Consider the following 18,237-nt stretch of genomic DNA (forward strand, 5'->3'; position numbering starts at 1 on the left):
ATCTTTTAAAACAGTAATTCTGAAAGTTTTGGGCTTTAAGATCCTTTTATTTATTTGTTTGTTTTTTTTTATGATGCAGATATAGGATCCTTGTATACTTTTAAAAATTATTGAGAATTCCAAGGAACTTTTGTTTAAGTAGGTTGTATCTACTGATGTTTACTGTATTTGCAAATAAAACTGGAAAATTTAAAATACAAGCACACACAATCATACATTCTATTAGCCATTAGAAGTATGATGTTATCACATATCTTGTCTCTGGAAAACTGCTCTGTACACTTAAAACAGAATGAGAATGGAAATAACGTTTACTGTTATTGTGAAAATAGTTTTGACCTCTTGGACCCCTTGAACGGTTGAGTCTTTGGACTCCAGGGATGCTCAGGTGACACTTGAGAACCACTGTTTTAAACCATTTACAGAGCTCATGGATGTGAAATGATAAAGGGACGCTTGTGATGAAACAGGCTTTAAACTTTCACTTTTACATTTCTTGCTTTTTTCTTTGATTTGTCTTTTTTTTAATATATATGGCAGGTTCTTATTAGTCATCAATTTTATACACATCAGTGTATACATGTCATTCCCAATCGCCCAATTCATCCCACCACCATCCCCAACCCCCTGCGGTTTTCCCCCCTTGGTGTCCATACGTTTGTTCTCTACAACTGTGCCTCAATTTCTGCCCTGCAAACCAGTTCATCTGTACCATTTTTCTAGGTTCCACATATATGCGTTAATATACGATATTTGTTTTTCTCTTTCTGACTTACTTCACTCTGTATGACAGTCTCTGGATCCATCCACGTCTCAACAAATGACCCAATTTCATTCCTTTTTTATGGCTGAGTAATATTCCATTGTATATATGTACCCCATCTTCTTTATCCATTCGTCTGTCGATGGGCATTTAGGTTGCTTCCATGACCTGCCTACGGTAAATACTGCTGCAGTGAACATTGGGGTGCATGTGTCTTTTTGAATTATGGTTTTCTCTGGGTATATGCCCAGTAGTGGGATTGCTGGATCATATGGTAATTCTATTTTTAGTTTTCTAAGGAACCTCCATACTGTTCTCCATAGTGGCTGTATCAGTTACATTCCCACCAACAGTGCAAGAGGGTTCTCTTTTCTCCATACCCTCTCCAGCATTTGTTGTTTGTACATTTTCTGATGAAGCCCATTCTAACTGGTGTGAGGTGATACCTCATTCTAGTTTTGATTTGTATTTCTCTAATAGTGATGTTGAACAGCTTTTCATGTGCTTCTTGGCCATCTGTATGTCTTCTTTGGAGAACTGTCTATCTAGGTCTTCTGCCCATTTTTGGATTGGGTTGTTTGTTTTTTTTAATATTGAGCTGCATGAGCTGTTTATATGTTTTGGAGATTAATCCTTTGTCTCTTGATTTGTTTGCAAATATATTCTCCCATTCTGAGGGTTGTCTTTTTATCTTGTTTATGGTTTCCTTTCCTGTGCAAAAGCTTTGAAGTTTCACTAGGTCCCATTTGTTTATTTTTGTTTTTATTTCCATTACTCTAGGAGGTGGATCAAAAAAGATCTTACTGTGATTAATGTCAAAGAGTGTTCTTCCTATGTTTTCCTCTAAGAGATTTATAGTGTCCAGTCTTACATTTAGGTCTCTAATCCATTTTGAGTTTATTTTTGTGTATGGTGTTAGGGAGTGTTCTAATATCATTCTTTCCATGTATCTGTCCAGTTTTCCCAGCACCACTTATTGAAGAGAATGTCTTTTCTCCATTGTATATCCTTGCCTCCTTTGTCATAGATTAGTTGACCATAGGTGCGTGGGTTTCCCTCTTGACTTTCTATCTTTTTCCATTGATCTATGTTTCTGTTTTTCTGCCAGTACCATATTGTCTTGATTACTGTAGCTTTGTAATATAGCCTGACGTCAGGGAGTCTGATTCCTCCAGCTGCGTTTTTTTTCCCTCAGGACTGCTTTGGGTATTCGGGGTCTTTTTTGTCTCCATACAAATTTTAAGATTTTTTGTTCTAGTTCTGTAAAAAATGCCATTGGTAATTTGATAGGGATTGCATTGAATCTGTAGGTTGCTTTGGGTAGTATAGTCATTTTCACAATATTAATTCTTCCAATACAAGAACATGGTTTATCTCTCCATCTGTTGGTATCATCTTTAATTTCTTTCATCAGTGTCTTATACTTTTCTGCATACAGATCTTTTGTCTCCCTAGGTAGGTTTATTCCTAGGTATTTTATTCTTTTTGTTGCAATGGTAAATGAGAGTGTTTCCTTAATTTCTCTTTCATATTTTTCATCATTAGTGTATAGAAATGCAAGAGATTTCTGTGCATTAATTTTGTATCCTGCACCTTTACCAAATTTTTTGATTAGCTCTGGTAGTTTTCTGGTGGCATCTTTAGGATTCTGTATGTATAGTATCATGTCATCTGCAAACAGTGACAGTTTTACTTCTTCTTTTGCAATTTATATTCCTTTTATTTCTTTTTCTTCTCTGATTGCTGAGGCTAGGACTTCCAAAAGTATGTTGAATAATAGTGGTGAGAGTGGACACCCTTGTCTTGTTCCTGATCTTAGAGGAAATGCTTTCAGTTTTTCAGCATTGAGAATGATGTTTGCTCTTGGTTTGTAATATATAACCTTTATTATGTTGAGGTACGTTCCCTCTATGCCCACTTTCTGGAGAGTTTTTATCATAAATTGGTGTTGAATTTTGTTGGCAGCTTTTTCTGCATCTATTGAGATGATCATATGGTTTTTATTCTTCAATTTGTTAATATGGTGTATCACATTGTTGGATTTGTGTATATTGAAGAATCCTTGCATCCCTGGGATAAATCCCAGTTAATCATAGTGTATGATCCTTTTAATGCATTGTTGGATTCTGTTTGCTAGTATTTTGTTGAGGATTTTTGCATCATCAGTGATATTGGTCTGTAATTTTCTTTTTTTGTCATATCTTTGTCTGGTTTTGGTATCAGGGTGATGGTGGCCTTGTAAAATGAGTTTGGGAGTGCTCCTTCCCCTGCAATTTTTTGGAAGAGTTTGAGAAGGATGGGTGTTTGCTCTCCTCTAAATGTTTGATAAAATTCACCTGTGAAGCCCTCTGCTCCTGGACTTTTGTTTGTTGGAAGATTTTTAATCACAGCTTCAATTTCATTACTTGTGATTGGTCTGTTCATATTTTCTGTTTCTCCTGGTTCAGTCTTGGAAGGTTATACCTTTCTAAGAATTTGTCCATTTCTTCCAGGTTGTCCATTTTATTGGCATAGAGTTGCTTGTAGTAGTCTCTTAAGATGCTTTGTCTTTCTGCGGTGTCTGTTGTAACTTCTCCTTTTTCATTTCTAATTTTATTGATTTGAGTCCTCTCCCTCTTTTTCTTGATGAGTCTGGCTAATGGTTTATCAATTTTGTTTATCTTCTCAAAGAACCAGCTTTTAGTTTTATTGATCTTTGCTATTGTTTTCTTTGTATGTATTTCATTTATTTCTGCTCTGATCTTTATGTTTTCTTTCCTTCTGCTAACTTTGGGTTTTGTTTGTTCTTCTTTCTCTAGTTCCTTTAGGTATAAAGTTAGATTATTTATTTGAGATTTTTCTTTTTTCTTGCGGTAGGCTTGTATAGCTATAAACTTCCCTCTTAAGACTGCTTTTGCTGCATCCCATAGGTTTTGGATTGTTGTGTTTTCATTGTCATTTGTCTCTAGGTATTTTTTGATTTCCTCTTTGATTTCTTCAGTGATCTCTTGGTTATTTAGTAATTTACTGTTTAGCCTCCATGTGTTTGTGTATTTTGTGTTTTTCCACTGTAATTCATTGCTAATCTCATAGTGTTGTGGTCAGAAAAGATGCTTGATATGATTTCAATTTTCTTAAATTTACTGAGGCTTGGTTTGTGACCCAAGATGTGATTTATCCTGGAGAATGTTCTGTGCGCACTTGAGAAGAAAGTGTAATCTGCTGTTTTTGGATGGGATGTCCTATAAATATCAATTAAATCTATCTGGCCTATTGTGTCATTTAAAGCTTCTGTTTCCTTATTTATTTACATTTTGGATGATCTGTCCATTGGTGCAAGTGAGGTGTTAAAGTCCCCCACTATTATTGTGTTACTGTTGATTTCCTCTTTTACAGCTGTTAGCCGTTGCCTTATATATTGAGGTGGTCCTATGTTGGGTGCATATATATTTATAATTGTTATATATTCTTCTTGGATTGATCCCTTGATCATTATATAGTGTCCTTCCTTGTCTTTTGTAACATTCTTTATTTTAAGGTCTATTTTATCTGATATGAGTATTGCTACTCCAGCTTTCTTTTGATTTCCATTTGCATGGAATATCTTTTTCCATCCCCTCACTTTCAGTCTATATGTGTCCCTAGGTCTGAAGTGGGGCTCTTGTAGACAGCATATATATGGGTCTTGTGTTTGTATCCATTCAGCAAGCCTGTGTCTTTTGGTTGGAGCATTTAATCCATTCACGTTTAAGGTAATTATCAATATGTATGTTCCTATGACCATTTTCTTAATTCTTTTGGGTTTGTTTTTGTAGGTCCTTTTCTTCTCTTGTGTTTCCCACTTAGAGAAGTTCCTTTAGCATTTGTTGTAGAGCTGGTTTGGTGGTGCTGAATTCTCTTAGCTTTTGCTTGTCTGTAAACCTTTTGATTTCTCCATGGAGTCTGAATTAGATCCTTGCCAGGTAGAGTAATCTTGGTTGTAGGTTCTTCCCTTTTATCACTTTAAGTGCATCATGCCAGTCCCTCCTGGCTTGTAGAGTTTCTGCTGAGAAATCAGCTGTTAACCTTTTGGGAGTTCCCTTGTATGTTATTTGTCGTTTTTCCCTTGCTGCTTTCAGTAATATTTCTTTGTGTTTAATTTTTGCCAATTTGATTACTGTGTGTCTCGGCATGTTTCTCTTTGGGTTTATCCTATATGGGACTTGCTGCACGTCCTGGACTTGAGTGGGTATTTCCTTTCCCATGTTAGGGAAGTTTTCGACTATAATCTCTTCAAATATTTTCTCTGGTCCTTTCTCTCTCTCTTCTCCTTTTGGGACCCCTATAATGCGAATGTTGTTGCATTTAATGTTGTCTCAGACATCTCTTAGGCTGTCTTCATTTCTTTTCATTCTTTTTTCTTTATTCTCTTCTGCTCAGTGAATTCCACCATTCTGTCTTCCAGGTCACTTATCTGTTCTTCTGCCTCAGTTATTCTGCTATTGATCCCTTCTAGTGTAGTTTTCTTTCCAATTATTGTATTGTTCATCTCTGTTTGTTTGTTCTTTAACTCTTCTAGGTCTTTGTTAAACATTTCTTGCATCTTCTTGATCTTTGCCTCCATTGTTTTTCTGAGGTCCTGGATCATCTTCACTATCATTATTCTGAATTCTTTTTCTGGAAGGTTGCCTATCTCCACTTCATTTAGTTGTTCTTCTGTGGTTTTATCTTGTTTCTTCACCTGTTACATAGCCCTCTGCCTTTTCATCCTGTGTATATGTCTGTGAATGTGGTTTTTGTTCCACAGGCTGCAGGATTGTAGTTCTTGTTTCTCCTGTCTGCCCTCTGGTGGATGAGGCTATCTACGAGGCTTGTGCAGGTTTCCTGATGGGAGGGAGTGGTGGTGGGTTGAGCTGGGTGTTGCTCTGGTGAGTAGAGCTCAGTAAAACTTTAATCCACTTGACAGCTGATGGGTGGTGCTGGGTTCCGTCCCTGTTGGTTGTTTAGCCTGAGGCAACCTAAGAGTAGAGCCTACCTGGGCTCTTTGGTAGGTCTAATGGCAGACTCTGGGAGGGCTCACGCCAAGGAGTACTTCCCAGAACTTCTGCTGCCCATGTTCTTGTCCCCATGATGAGCCACAGCCACCCCCCGCCTCTGCAGGAGACCCTCCAACACTAGCAGGTATGTCTGGTTCAGTCTCCCGTGGGGTCACTGCTCCTTCTTCTGGGTCCCACTGCGCACAGTACTTTGTGTGTGCCCTCCAAGAGTGGAGTCTGTTTTTCCCCCAGTCCTGTCAAAGTCCTGCAGTCAAATCCCACTAGGCTTCAAAGCCTGATTCTCTAGGAATGTCTCTTCCTGTTGCCGGACCCCCAGGTTGGGAAGCCTGATGTGGGGCTCAGAACCTTCACTCCAGTGGGTGGACTTCTGTGGTATAAGTGTTCTCCAGTCTATGAGTCACCCACCCACCTGTTATGGTATTTGATTTTGCTGTGACTGCGCCCCTCCTACTGTCTCATTGTGGCTTCTCCTTTATCTTCGGATGTGGGGTATCTTTTTTGGTGAGTTCCAGTGTCTTCCTGTCAATGATTGTCCAGCACCTAGTAGTGATTCTGGTGTTCTCACAAGAGGGACTGAGAGCATATCCTTCTACTCCACCATCTTGGTTCAGCTCTTATTTGTCTTCAGAAATTGAAATCTGACAATTTTACTTTCGTTAAAAAAAAGGAAAATATTTTTGTTATGTATTCATTTCCTGTGTCATGGCACTGTATGCTCTTTGGATCTAGTGTGGACCTAGACTTATCCTATTTTTACCAGGAAACAATTAGTCACTCAAGGCTATCATTTCTTTTGTAAATTTATGATATTTATCCAAGCCTTAAAAAATGAGTTCTGAATATATTGCTACATTGAAGAAAGACCATCTCATTGTATTAAAGTAGTACCATTCATTAAAATATTTTTTAAAACCCATGTCTCTGGAACACACAATACTGTCATGCATATTTAAACATAAAATAAATGGTTAGACATAATTTGTTAATGAAAAAATTTATATGTTGAAGAGACATAATTATTAATAAAGCTCTAAAGGTATACAGAATATGTAATAGAGATTGATGAGTGAATCAAAGTAAGTAACACTAGAAAATTAAAAATTAGAAAAAATGAGAGGCAATAGTTAACATATCTATATGAATGGCAATGACGTGTAAGATACAATAAGCCATGAAGGAATAGTGTGTTTGGGGGGAGAGGAGGACATGGGACTGCTTCTCTGAAGAAAGAATTTGTTCAGGTTAGTCAAATTTGTATTAGTATTCACATTCTAATAAACGGAAACTTTGTTTTCAGATTTTTCAGATTGGGATTCTGCTAGTTTGTCGCTCAATAATGAGACTTGTCAAAGAGCTGGGCATTTGAAAGTTGATGATAAATATCCATTTGTGTCACAATCAATGACCAAAAATCAGTCAGCACCCACAGAATTTGGACAGATGACCTTAACAGATAAAGAAAAGATTAATATCGGAGTGTTGTTTCTGTTAGGGGATTACACGCTCCTTGACCTGTGTGAGTCACAACTGCCAGAAAACAGAGAAAGCAAACAATGTAATAAATAAGCACAGAGCACTCAACCGTAGGCCACCTCGGCATGGCTTCACCATAATCCTGATGTTTCCAAAATCATTTTGTGGCAAAATCTGCTTTGTGTTTACTCCTTTTATTCAACCTGCAGCCAAACGTCTTTCAGCAAGACGTTTGCCTTCTTCCTCTGACCAAAGCAACATAATAAATAACAAAGGGAATTAGGAGAGAGAGTAGGTTCGTTAGGCTAGTATTTAACATACACCTGAGAGTGGGTAGGAAGATTATATTTAGAACTTTGGGACTAGTTGGGAAACCTAGGTAGACATCTCAAGATTCCCTTCTCAAAATGTACTTTCTTAGCTTTATTTTTGTTTAGCTCTGAATTCATTAGTATTAGTTATAACTATATTCAATGTAATGAAAAAATCACCTCCAAACCAATACTAAACTTTTTCTTGTATTTTCTATGAGTTTATATATTTTAGAATTGGCTTTCCCAGCAGTAATGGGAGTCATTGCGGATTGCTACATAATCCCTCCTTCTTAGCTGTGTCCACATAGTATATCAACTTATTATTTTTAATGAATTAATAGTTCACAAGGGATATTGGTTTTAAGGAGTGCTGATCATTTAAAGATAGTGTAAGGAAAATCAATTCTAATTCTACTAGGATGCCCAGTCTATTGATTAACCACATCTAATATATGTTCTACATAAATACCGATTAATTTAGTGCCCTTAATCAGTCATATGATCAGGGCTATAGTAATAAATCATACACTGTTTTCTTTTTCCAGTCCTATAGTTTTATCTTCTTGTCTTTCCTTACCTGTGGAATTAATGTTACATTTACAAAAGATTCTCAGTTATCTCCTAGAGTAGTGACTACAAGCTGTAAACTCAAAGTTTTTTTTTATCTATACAAGTGACTTGTTTGCTCTCATTTCTCCATGAGCTTGGTAGGTCCAAGAAGCACAAATTCAAACGAAACACCTACACGAGCCCCCTCAACACAGGAAGATGTGAAACAGGAAAACTGGAAACTAAATACAAGCAATTTAAAACAGTTCATGCAGATCATTTCTCTTCTCAGTTGATACCTTTTATAAAGTAATAAGCAGAGTCTAGTTCTTGAGGGGCCCAGGATTCGTGCATTTATTTATTTAATAAAGATTTATTCTATGCTGGGTCCTGGTAATTTTATATCCTAAATATTTCTGGAAACAGTCCCTCAGTGTAGGCCTGCATCATCTTTTTTTTTTGCATTATAATGCCATCAAATTCTTCTCCCTCTATTTATTTGTATGGCCTTCAAATTCATCCCTCCCGCAGCATTTAGAGTGATCTATCTCAAATGCACCAGTGATCGTGAACCACTCTTTAAAGCATATTAATGTCCAGCCATCTTAGAATGACACGAGGCTTTCATAATCTAACTTCTACCTGACTCTCCCTCTCTAGCCCTTTCTGTCTGTCCTTTGCTCTGGAATTCTGAACTGCTGGTGATGCTCTCTCATCTATCCCTGTATTTTAGACAAATATTCACCCTGTTTTATGTATGCTTCTCTGCCTGTCTTGCTACAGCTTTCCATGCTCTCTGCCTTTCCTGCCCTCTATTCCCTTGAATCTGACTGACCTCACTGTGTAAGTCTCAGCTCAGGCATTATCTCTAGAAAAGCCATCCCTGACACCTTTTATCTACATTCTTCTTTAAACTCCATGTTTAGTACTGAGCAGGAACTCAATAAATAATTATTGAGTAAAATAAAGACTGTTTATACAAAGATGATTTCAAGAGATTGTCCTCTACAGTCTAGAAGCAAAGAGGATAGATGTGAAGAAATAATTTACAGTTCAGGTGATGAAGATACACTAGAAAAATCTATAAAGTACTAAGGTAGCTACTAGGAAAGAGACACCTATTTGGGGAAAGAGAGCGGTAATCAAGGAGGACTTCACAAAGCAGGCTGAGTCTTAAAAGATGAAAAGAACTTTGTCAGAAGAGTAGAGGAAAACATTTCAGATTAAGGAACTGATAAAAGCATGAAAAGTAACAGTAATTTTGGAAACCATGAATAACGTTGCAGTTGAAGCTTGGTGTGTTGTTAAATAGGTACTATTATGAAGTAGAGAACAGAGTATATTGTGACTTTCTATGTTTGTCCTGTATTTTTATATTTTGTTTGTTCATTTGTTTGTTTTGCGGTATGCGGGCCGCTCACTGTTGTGGCCTCTCCCACTGCGGAGCACAGGCTCCAGACGCACAGGCCTAGCGGCCATGGCTCACGGGCCCAGCAGCTCTGTGGCATGTGGGATCTTCCCGGACTGGGGCACGAACCCGTGTCCCCTGCATCAGCAGTCGGACTCTCAACCACTGCGCCACCAGGGAAACCCTTTGTTTGGTTTTTGATTGTTCTGTTCATTGATGTTTGGTGGATGAATTTGTAAATGAATCTTTGAGATGTTTGTGTGCCTGTAACCTGGTGACATCTGGTATTTCCCAGATGGTTTGTTGGAGTTTTAGGTAATTAGAAGTATTTCTTAAAGAAGTAAATATTCAGCTAAAGATTAAGCTTAATTTAAATTGTCATTTGATAAAATTTTTTAAATCTATTTTTATAAAGATTATGTGTTTTATCTAAGTGTTCTAAGTAGTTAATTTTAACTAAACATATAGATTTGTCAGCAGAACTAGACTTAGAAATAACATCGGAGGAAGCACAAGAAAGGCTTGATGGAAGTGAAAATAACCACTCACAGGTATGTAAAAATGTAAATGTAAATTTCTGGCTCAATATTGTTTTCTATGCTTTAACAACATAACAGAGTTCAAATGAAATTACCTTTCAAAATTAACCTCTTAGAATTGATAGATAATAATTTAATATTTAGTTTTTATAGTGCTTTAATTACAAAGGTTAAAATATTGTTAGAATCTGTTATAATTTATAGTTAAACTTTTCCTTGGAATTGAGGCAAAAAAATTTCCTGAATATTGTTTGCTGCTTCCTTACATGATAAAGAAGGTGATAATCAAATACTGAATCATATGATTAAGCAGTTGAAATTATGAACAGTATATCAGTGATGGTCCGTGAGTTAGATTCATGGAAGGAGAAATCATTCCCAGCTGTTCAAAATTTACAGTTTCAAGTTGCCAGTCACTAATGCCAAGATTAAAGATTTATTCTGTCTTGTGACCTCTATGTAATCGACCTAAAGATCTACATTCAGGGAAGAAGGGGTCATACAGTCAACCCAATTGCCTATTAAGGAAGCAGACCTTCCAGAATTGGACCTTTGTTGTTAGGATACAGACAATAACTTTGTAATTTATTTCATTTCAGGGTAGGAAACCATTAAATAATATTAAACAATGTTTTATCCACTTTCATTAGTGGATATTAGAATATAATATAACTGAATGAAAGCAGGTATTATATCAACGTATAATACTATCATAGTATATAATTTGCATTAAAATTTAGGAATTTGTTCCTCTTTCTGATTGGTATTAATTGATTTTGGCTCCTTGTAATTTAAGGTTTGTCTATTCTCCAGTTACTAGTCCTTAAAAAAAAAAAAATCCTTACGTGCATATAGGGACTTTTTAAGGTACGGTGAGGTGAAATATTTTTAAGTAAGGAAGCCTTTGTGACATTAAAAATCATCCCCTGGGCCTCCCTGGTGGCGCAGTGGTTGAGAGTCCGCCTGCCGATGCAGGGGATACGGGTTCGTGCCCCGGTCTGGGAGGATCCCATATGCCGCGGAGCGGCTGGGCCCGTGAGCCATGGCTGCTGAGCCTGCGCATCCGGAGCCTGTGCTCCGCAACGGGAGAGGCCACAACAGTGAGAGGCCCGCGTACCACAAAAAAAAAAAAAAAAAAAAAAAAAAAAAAATCATCCCCTAATTCATTTTTGGTAGATTTAACATATATGAATTATTTAGTTCAAACAAACAGTGACAAAATTGGGTTTGTGAGTTCATGTTTTTCTCCTGTTTCAGGCTAAGGCAAGTTATTTTTCACTTCTTAGTTGTAATCCAGTGATTTGTGAGTAGATAAACATAGATTAAGAAGTTTAATGGTTAATGTTTAATTATTTTCTAATTTTTCTTTGTCCGTACTTGATTACTTAAGGATAAAGTTATTTTACAAACATGTACCCTGACAGAAAAGACATCTGAAAATCAAATCAAGCCAATTGATCTTCCGCTTTTGCATCTGCAAAAAATGCCTCAAGAACCAGAAATGAATAAGGAATGTGATAGAGAGGACATATCTGTATGTTCAGGACTTCCTTGTGTACAAAAGCATGAGGAAATGTGGATCAAACAAGGCAAATTAGGGTGGAAAAATAACTTCAAACACATCACAAATAAGTTAAAGTGGAAGTTTGGTGGAACTTTTGAAAAATACAAAATTACTGTTTGTCCTGAGGAAGAGCCACTACATGATAACCCTAAAGAAGGAGCAAACATAAAGGAAATACCTTCTAATTTGACAAATAATATACCTGACTGTGAGGCAAAAGTTGCATTTGGAGTATCTGTCTCTCTAGCATTCCAAGCATTTCCTGAACAAAAAGAACCCAGTCTTGAAAATGTTTTTCCATCTTATTTAACCTCTGGGTCTTGGGGACATGCTTGCCCATCATCTTCACAGCTTTATTTAAATGAAATTAAATTAGACTATGAAAGTGATAAACCAGACACTGAACATGTTTTTAACAAAAATGAGGAGAGTTTTTATAATGATACAGAAAATAGAAAAGTAAGGGACCCAGTAGTTACATTTGAAATGCAAGAAGACCAAGAGTTTGATATGCAAATGTTACAAAATATGAACCAAAATACCACTAATTGGAAATTAGACATCGGATGTATACCTCAGTCTAGTGATCCCAAAAGACTTTTTGATTTATGGCTTGCCCGCTCCAATGAAATGAAACACATGATTCAAATAAAAAGTCGTGATATTTCTGCTGTTCCAAATTCTTGTAAGAAAACCAAACCAATACAAGACTGGTTCCAGAAGCCATTGCTTGCAGATAATTGCAGTGCTAATAACTATAAAAGCATGCAACCTGAATTAGAAAATGGGAGTTCTTCTCCACTGAATAGTAACAGAACATCCAAAGTGTATCTAAATGAAGAATTACAGCAAGATATGCAAAGGCTTAAGAATGAGATAGCCATGTTACAAGTAGAGTTCCTGGCTTTCAGACAACAGAAAATTCAACTTCAAAAAGAGGTAGAGGTTCATTTGCTGCTACTTTGTTCTTTCTCTTTATCAATGATCTGATCCATTCTGATTTTCCACTTAGTAATAAAATGGGGTCAGCTAAATAGGTAATTGTGTAGAAATAGATTACTTCTGCCATCTAAATAATAGGAAACTATTTTCCTGGCTTTTGTTCCTTAATCAACCTAAGTCTCTCTCTGTCAGTCTTTCATATGAACTGGGAAACTAATTTAGCTACATACCATGTGACCTTCTGAGCCAGAATTTCCACAAAGGAAATTGCTTAAGAAATATAATAAGCTAGGGTTTTGGGGTTTTTTTTTAATCTATTGGGTTTTAAATATAAGTTACACTCTATAGTATGGGAAGGAAGCAGTGACTGAAAGAAGGGACATAAACACGTATTCCTGCTAAACTAATCTCTTTATTGTGCTTTAGTGTATGCGATCTTCTCTGCTTTACTCAATCGCTTGGCACTTAGAATTCCAACATGGCCACTTCAAGATATTTTTAATAACAAATACATGTACTCCCACATATTCTTTAGTCACCACTCTCAGATGTTTCTGTTGAGTCAGACCTTTACATTATGTTGTTTAATAAAATGTGGTAAGTTTTGACATGTATGATTTTCTCATATAGGTAGTATAAACCCTCAGCCAAACAAATTCAGTATTTATCTCCAAAGGAGAAAACTGAGTTTTGACATGCAGTGAGGTTTTTTTTCCTTCCAGTAATAGATTTTTAAATTTGTGTGTTTGCTCTTTTGTGTAAAAGGTGCACTGACTGAATTTTAAAGATAGACAAAAATCTGTAGATATTCTCCTTTAAAAGAAAAAGAGATGAGCCCTACCCCCAACTGAGGCATTAAATTACTTTGCCAAAGTCACACTTTTAACTTATCTGATTAATCTGATGAATTCATTTGGTAATTTATCAGATTCAGGGTTACAGAATTGTATCATCTCTTTTGGTGCCATGAAATGATAGGAAATGCCACTTTAGGGGCTTTGGACAAATCATTGAACCTTTCTTGGTTTTATTCCCATTATTGGTAAATAGTGGGGCTAAAGTAGATAATTACTTCTATACCCTTTAGCTATAAAATTTCATGGTTATTGAATGTGAAATTGGGAGGCATTACTCATTTTCCAGAATTCCACACTAACTAACAGTTCATTAATTTCACTCTACTCCTGTTTTTTGCTAAACTTTGGTTCATATATTTTAGTGAACACCGTCACTTTTTTGCTATTCCCAGGATCCAAGTGAAAAAAGAATTGTAAAAGGCAGTGGGGGAAGAATAGCTTCAGTGCAGAAAGAAGGATGTTTCCTTTTTGTTACTGAAGCACCAAGGTGTCCCATCCTCTAAATTTGGCTGTTTAATGCAAAATCCAGGTGGTAAAGACCAAAGAGGACAAATTTTGTGTCTTTGTCTCTTTATTTCTCTGTCTCTGCCATCAGACAGGGAAGAGTGGATGTGAATAGCTGCACCACATGAAGAAAGCCCTTTTTGAAATTTTTAAAATTTTATTTCTTTTCCTCAAACAGAAAGAAGCAGACTTTACAAAAATTTCAATGACTTGTAATTAAAAAAATTAAAGTAAGCACAAAACTATTTTTATTGCTTAAAGCCGGGGCAAACTCCGAGTCAAGTAATTAATGACAATGAAAAGGTCTTTATAATGAATAAGGTAATAACAATTATATGTAGTGTCAAACTTTCATTAAAGGTTGAAGAAGCAAAGAAGAAGCACAAAAGTAGTGAAATGGAAGTATCAGAAAACATATATGATGCTGATGATAGTGGATTAATTCAACAGAGAAAGAGCAGAAAAACTAATAACCAACAGTTTCCTACCATGGAGAATGAAGATTCTGATAGGTAAGCCTATGTCAGTATTTAACAATAGATAATTGTTATTTTCCTATAAAACAAGTTCTCATTTGAGCTAATGTTCATGATTAACAAATTTTATATTTTTCTAGGGTTGTAGTTATTTCTAATACTCTTGTCCTTTAGCCTTAATACTAGAGTTAATTGGTTAACACACCACCGTATTACAGTATTAGAGTATTCTGGATTTGACTGTATACTTACCTTTACCAGTGTGTTGTATATTTAAATATATTTTATGTTACTAATTAGCGTCCTTTGATTTCAGCTTGAAGACTCCTTTCAGCATTTCTTGTGAGGCAGGTCTAGTGGTGATGACCTCCCTCAGCTTTGCTTTGTTTGGGAAAGCCTTTATCTCTCCTTCATTTCTGAAAGACAACTTTTCTGGATAGAGTATTCTTGGTTGGCAGGTTTTTTCTTTTAGCACTTTGAATATGTCGTCCTACTCTCTTGAAATCCATTGATAGACTTATGGGGGTTCCCTTATAATTTACAAGCCTCTTTACTTTTGCTGCTTTTAAGACTCTCTCTTTGTCTTTGATTTTTGACAGTTTTGTTATAATGTCTCCTGGCGAGGATTTCTTTAAGTTGAGTTTGCTTGGTGACCTATGAGCTTTAGGAACTTGGATATCCAAATCTCTCGCCAGGTTTAGGAAGTTCTCAACCATTTTTTCTTTAAATAAGCTTCTGCCACCTTCTCCCTATCTTCTCTTTCTGGAACTGCAATGATTTATGAATTATTTCTTTTGATGGTATCTGGTAATTCATGTAGGCTTTCTTCCCACTTTTTCATTCTTTTTTTCTTTATTCTCCTCTGATTGGATAATGTCAAAGCTCCTGTCTCATAACTCACAGATTCTTTCTTCTGTTTGATCCATTCTGCTGTCAGTGCTCTTTATTGCATTTTTCCTTTCATTCATTGTATTCTTCAGCTCCAAAATATCCATTTGGTTATTTTTTATTATTTCTATCTCTTTGTTAAACTCCTCATCTTGTTTGTGTATTACTTTCCTGATTTTATTGGGTTGTCTTTCTGTGTTTTCTTGTAGCTCACTGAGTTTCCTTAAAACTACTATTTTGAATTCTCTGTCAGGTAGATTGCACATCTCCATGTCTTTGGGATTTGTTACTGGAAAATTATTGTGATCTTTTGGTAGTGTCATGTTTTCTTGATTTTTTTTATGTTACTTGAAGTTTTGCATTGCTGTCTTTGAATTTGAAGTAGCAGTCACCTCTTCCAGTCTTTAATAACTGCCCTCTCCAATGTATCCCAACTTGCATTTTTTTGTTCCAGTGGTATGCTGGCACTTCTCTGCTGGAAACCTGGATTTCCACAAAGGCTCTCTCGTCTGTGGGTGATTGTCTAAGACAGTGTTTTCCAGGGGTTCCCTGGACATTGCTAAGAGTGGCTGGAGCCAGTTCATGGGCCATGCAGGGTCCACAGCTGGGCTGTGGTCTGTATGTCTGTTACCACTTGGGTGGGCAGGACTCTTCCCAGGTCCCTTGGTTTATGGTGCTGGATCCTGCAACTGCCACAAAGCCACTTTTGTCTGTGGATAGATGCCAAATTGTTGCTGGTGGTGGAGGGATACTATGAGGTACCTATTTTTCAGCCCTGATGCTGACATGACCCCAACATGTGGGTGTTTAAAAGTAAATTTTCCCCCCAAGATATTTCCTTGAGTTCTTCTTTCGTGTTTTATGTACCTCATGTTATTTTTAAAAATCATGCAAATTAAACATTATTATATATCAAAACAAAACAAAAAAAATATAGTAGAAATCTAATTATTACTCCCATGTCTAAGAGTCATTGCTTTTAGGTAGTGAACTTCAGCTTTTCATTGTAGCACTTGAGGTTCTTCAGAATGTCTTTCCAGACTCATCTCTCTCCTTCCTTCCATGTATTTTGTACTTTTCCTTCCAAGTTTCTCGGAAACACCTAGACTCCATGTGTCTAATCTTTGTGCTCACATTCTAATCACCAAGTAGAATGATTTTCTCCATTTTCTTTTCCTCATGACCTCCTCTGTTTATTTAACCTCTTCTGTAAAGCTTTCCTATGTTCACTTATAACTTTCATGTGTCAACTCTTACATATCACATTGTACCATAATTGTGTATCTGTCTTTGAAGCAAGGATTTGTATTTGCTTGCATATGGTTGGTACTTCATAACTGTTTTGTGAACTAATAAATGACTTATGATGGGTAAGAGTTGGAATTTTACAAAAATTGGTTTTTTATTCTTTATCAGTAGAATTATTAGAAAACATTGGCTTTTTAATGGATTTTTTAAAGTAGCGGTCCTGGCGTGCACATGAAGGAAGTAAAGAAAAAGGAAAATGAAAACTGGACATCAAAAGAATGTGTGATTACACCAATGTTTGAGAAGGCTGATTCACTGATTGGTGGTCTGCTACACATGAAGGATGACAGCAGTTTAAGTGGAGTAGATCAGGATGATGGCAGGTAAAATCTACAAATTCTTTTAGGTCAAGAAATATTAGCACTGAATACTTTTTCTGGAAATAGAACAGCATAATATAGTGTACAGGCCATGACAGGAGTATTCTCAACTATACCAGATGAACGCTGCTGAAAGGTTAAGATGAGGATGAGTGGCTTTGACCAGAAGTAGTTTCAATAAATATTCCCCATGGAAGCTGGACTGTAGTGAATAAGTATAAACGGCTCCTTAGGGAATATTTACTGGGAAAGGCAATAGAGAACTGGATGGTAACTGAAGAGGAATGTGGAGTTCAAGGGAGTTTCCTTTCTCTTTTTATGTTAAGATGGGAGTTTTTAGAGTATGTTTGTATGCTGTTGGAAATGAGCCAGTAGAGGATGCATTTATTCAGTTTAATCTTGTTTGCATGTCCAATATTAGAAAGCTTATTGATTGTATTACATTACCTTTAAAATATTATAGTAAACTAATTGTACATAATACTTCTATTCACGTATAGTTTTATGGTAAGGGCTTGTTCATTGATTTTGAAGTGTAATATTCTTATATAATTGAATATGCAGATGAGTACTTAAAAGTTATTCTATCATACGTAGATTTTTAAAAATTATATAATCATAAATTTACAAACATTTAGGCCATACTGAAAAGGATTTAATCATTCCTTGATAATTCTAGATGACAGTATCATCATGAGTGGCTATGGTTTTGTAAGGTGCTCTAAAACAGATTATGTTAACTTCATAGTGGTTTAGATTCCAGGGAAAAGGGTAAGATTTTGTTTATATTTGATAGGAAAAAAACTATTAACAATCTATCACAGATTATTACTTTTGGATTATAAAGTTCTAAATTACAAAAGTCATGCTTCCTATACCAAAAGTGTCATTAACACGTATTGTGCGCTAAGTATATGTTGAATGTATGAATAAACAGCTGAATGGGTGAATGAATGAATGGGTGAATGAAACCCTCATCAATGGGTTGATGAATTTCTTTACAAAAGCAAATCTTTATTGAAAATAGAATTCCAATATTGCCTGGGTCTAAAGTCTTTTTATTTTTGAAAAATATGTGTAAGATTCAGAAATTATTATTTATAGTTATAACTAGACATGGAATAATAATACAGATTCATTTGCTATCATATCACTTAAAAACACTTAAAAATAAATATTACCTTCTCATCATATTGTGAAACACAAGTGTTGAAGCCAGATTTCCTGGGTTTGAATTCTGGGTCAGCTGCTGATCTGCTGTATGGGCTTGGGCAAGTTACTTAGCCTTTCTGTGCTGCATTTCTTCCTGTGTAAAAA

At 36.0% G+C, this 18,237-nt stretch overlaps 1 protein-coding gene across 1 annotated transcript in view; it reads left to right on the forward strand.

Moving 5' to 3' along the window:
• The window catches only part of LOC307049554 (ankyrin repeat domain-containing protein 26-like), a gene marked incomplete at its 5' end in the record, with an annotated part of 61,173 nt that overhangs the window by 1,653 nt on the left and 41,283 nt on the right, over positions 1-18,237 (forward strand). The window contains 3 exons of the mRNA XM_079699113.1: positions 9,991-10,073; positions 14,289-14,440; positions 16,753-16,923. Of these exons, the coding sequence (XP_079555239.1) occupies positions 9,991-10,073; positions 14,289-14,440; positions 16,753-16,923 (406 nt within the window). The remainder of the gene's footprint in view (positions 1-9,990; positions 10,074-14,288; positions 14,441-16,752; positions 16,924-18,237) is intronic.

Source organism: Hyperoodon ampullatus, assembly GCF_949752795.1.
Source record: "Hyperoodon ampullatus genome assembly, chromosome: 3".
Lineage (NCBI taxonomy): Eukaryota > Metazoa > Chordata > Mammalia > Artiodactyla > Ziphiidae > Hyperoodon > Hyperoodon ampullatus.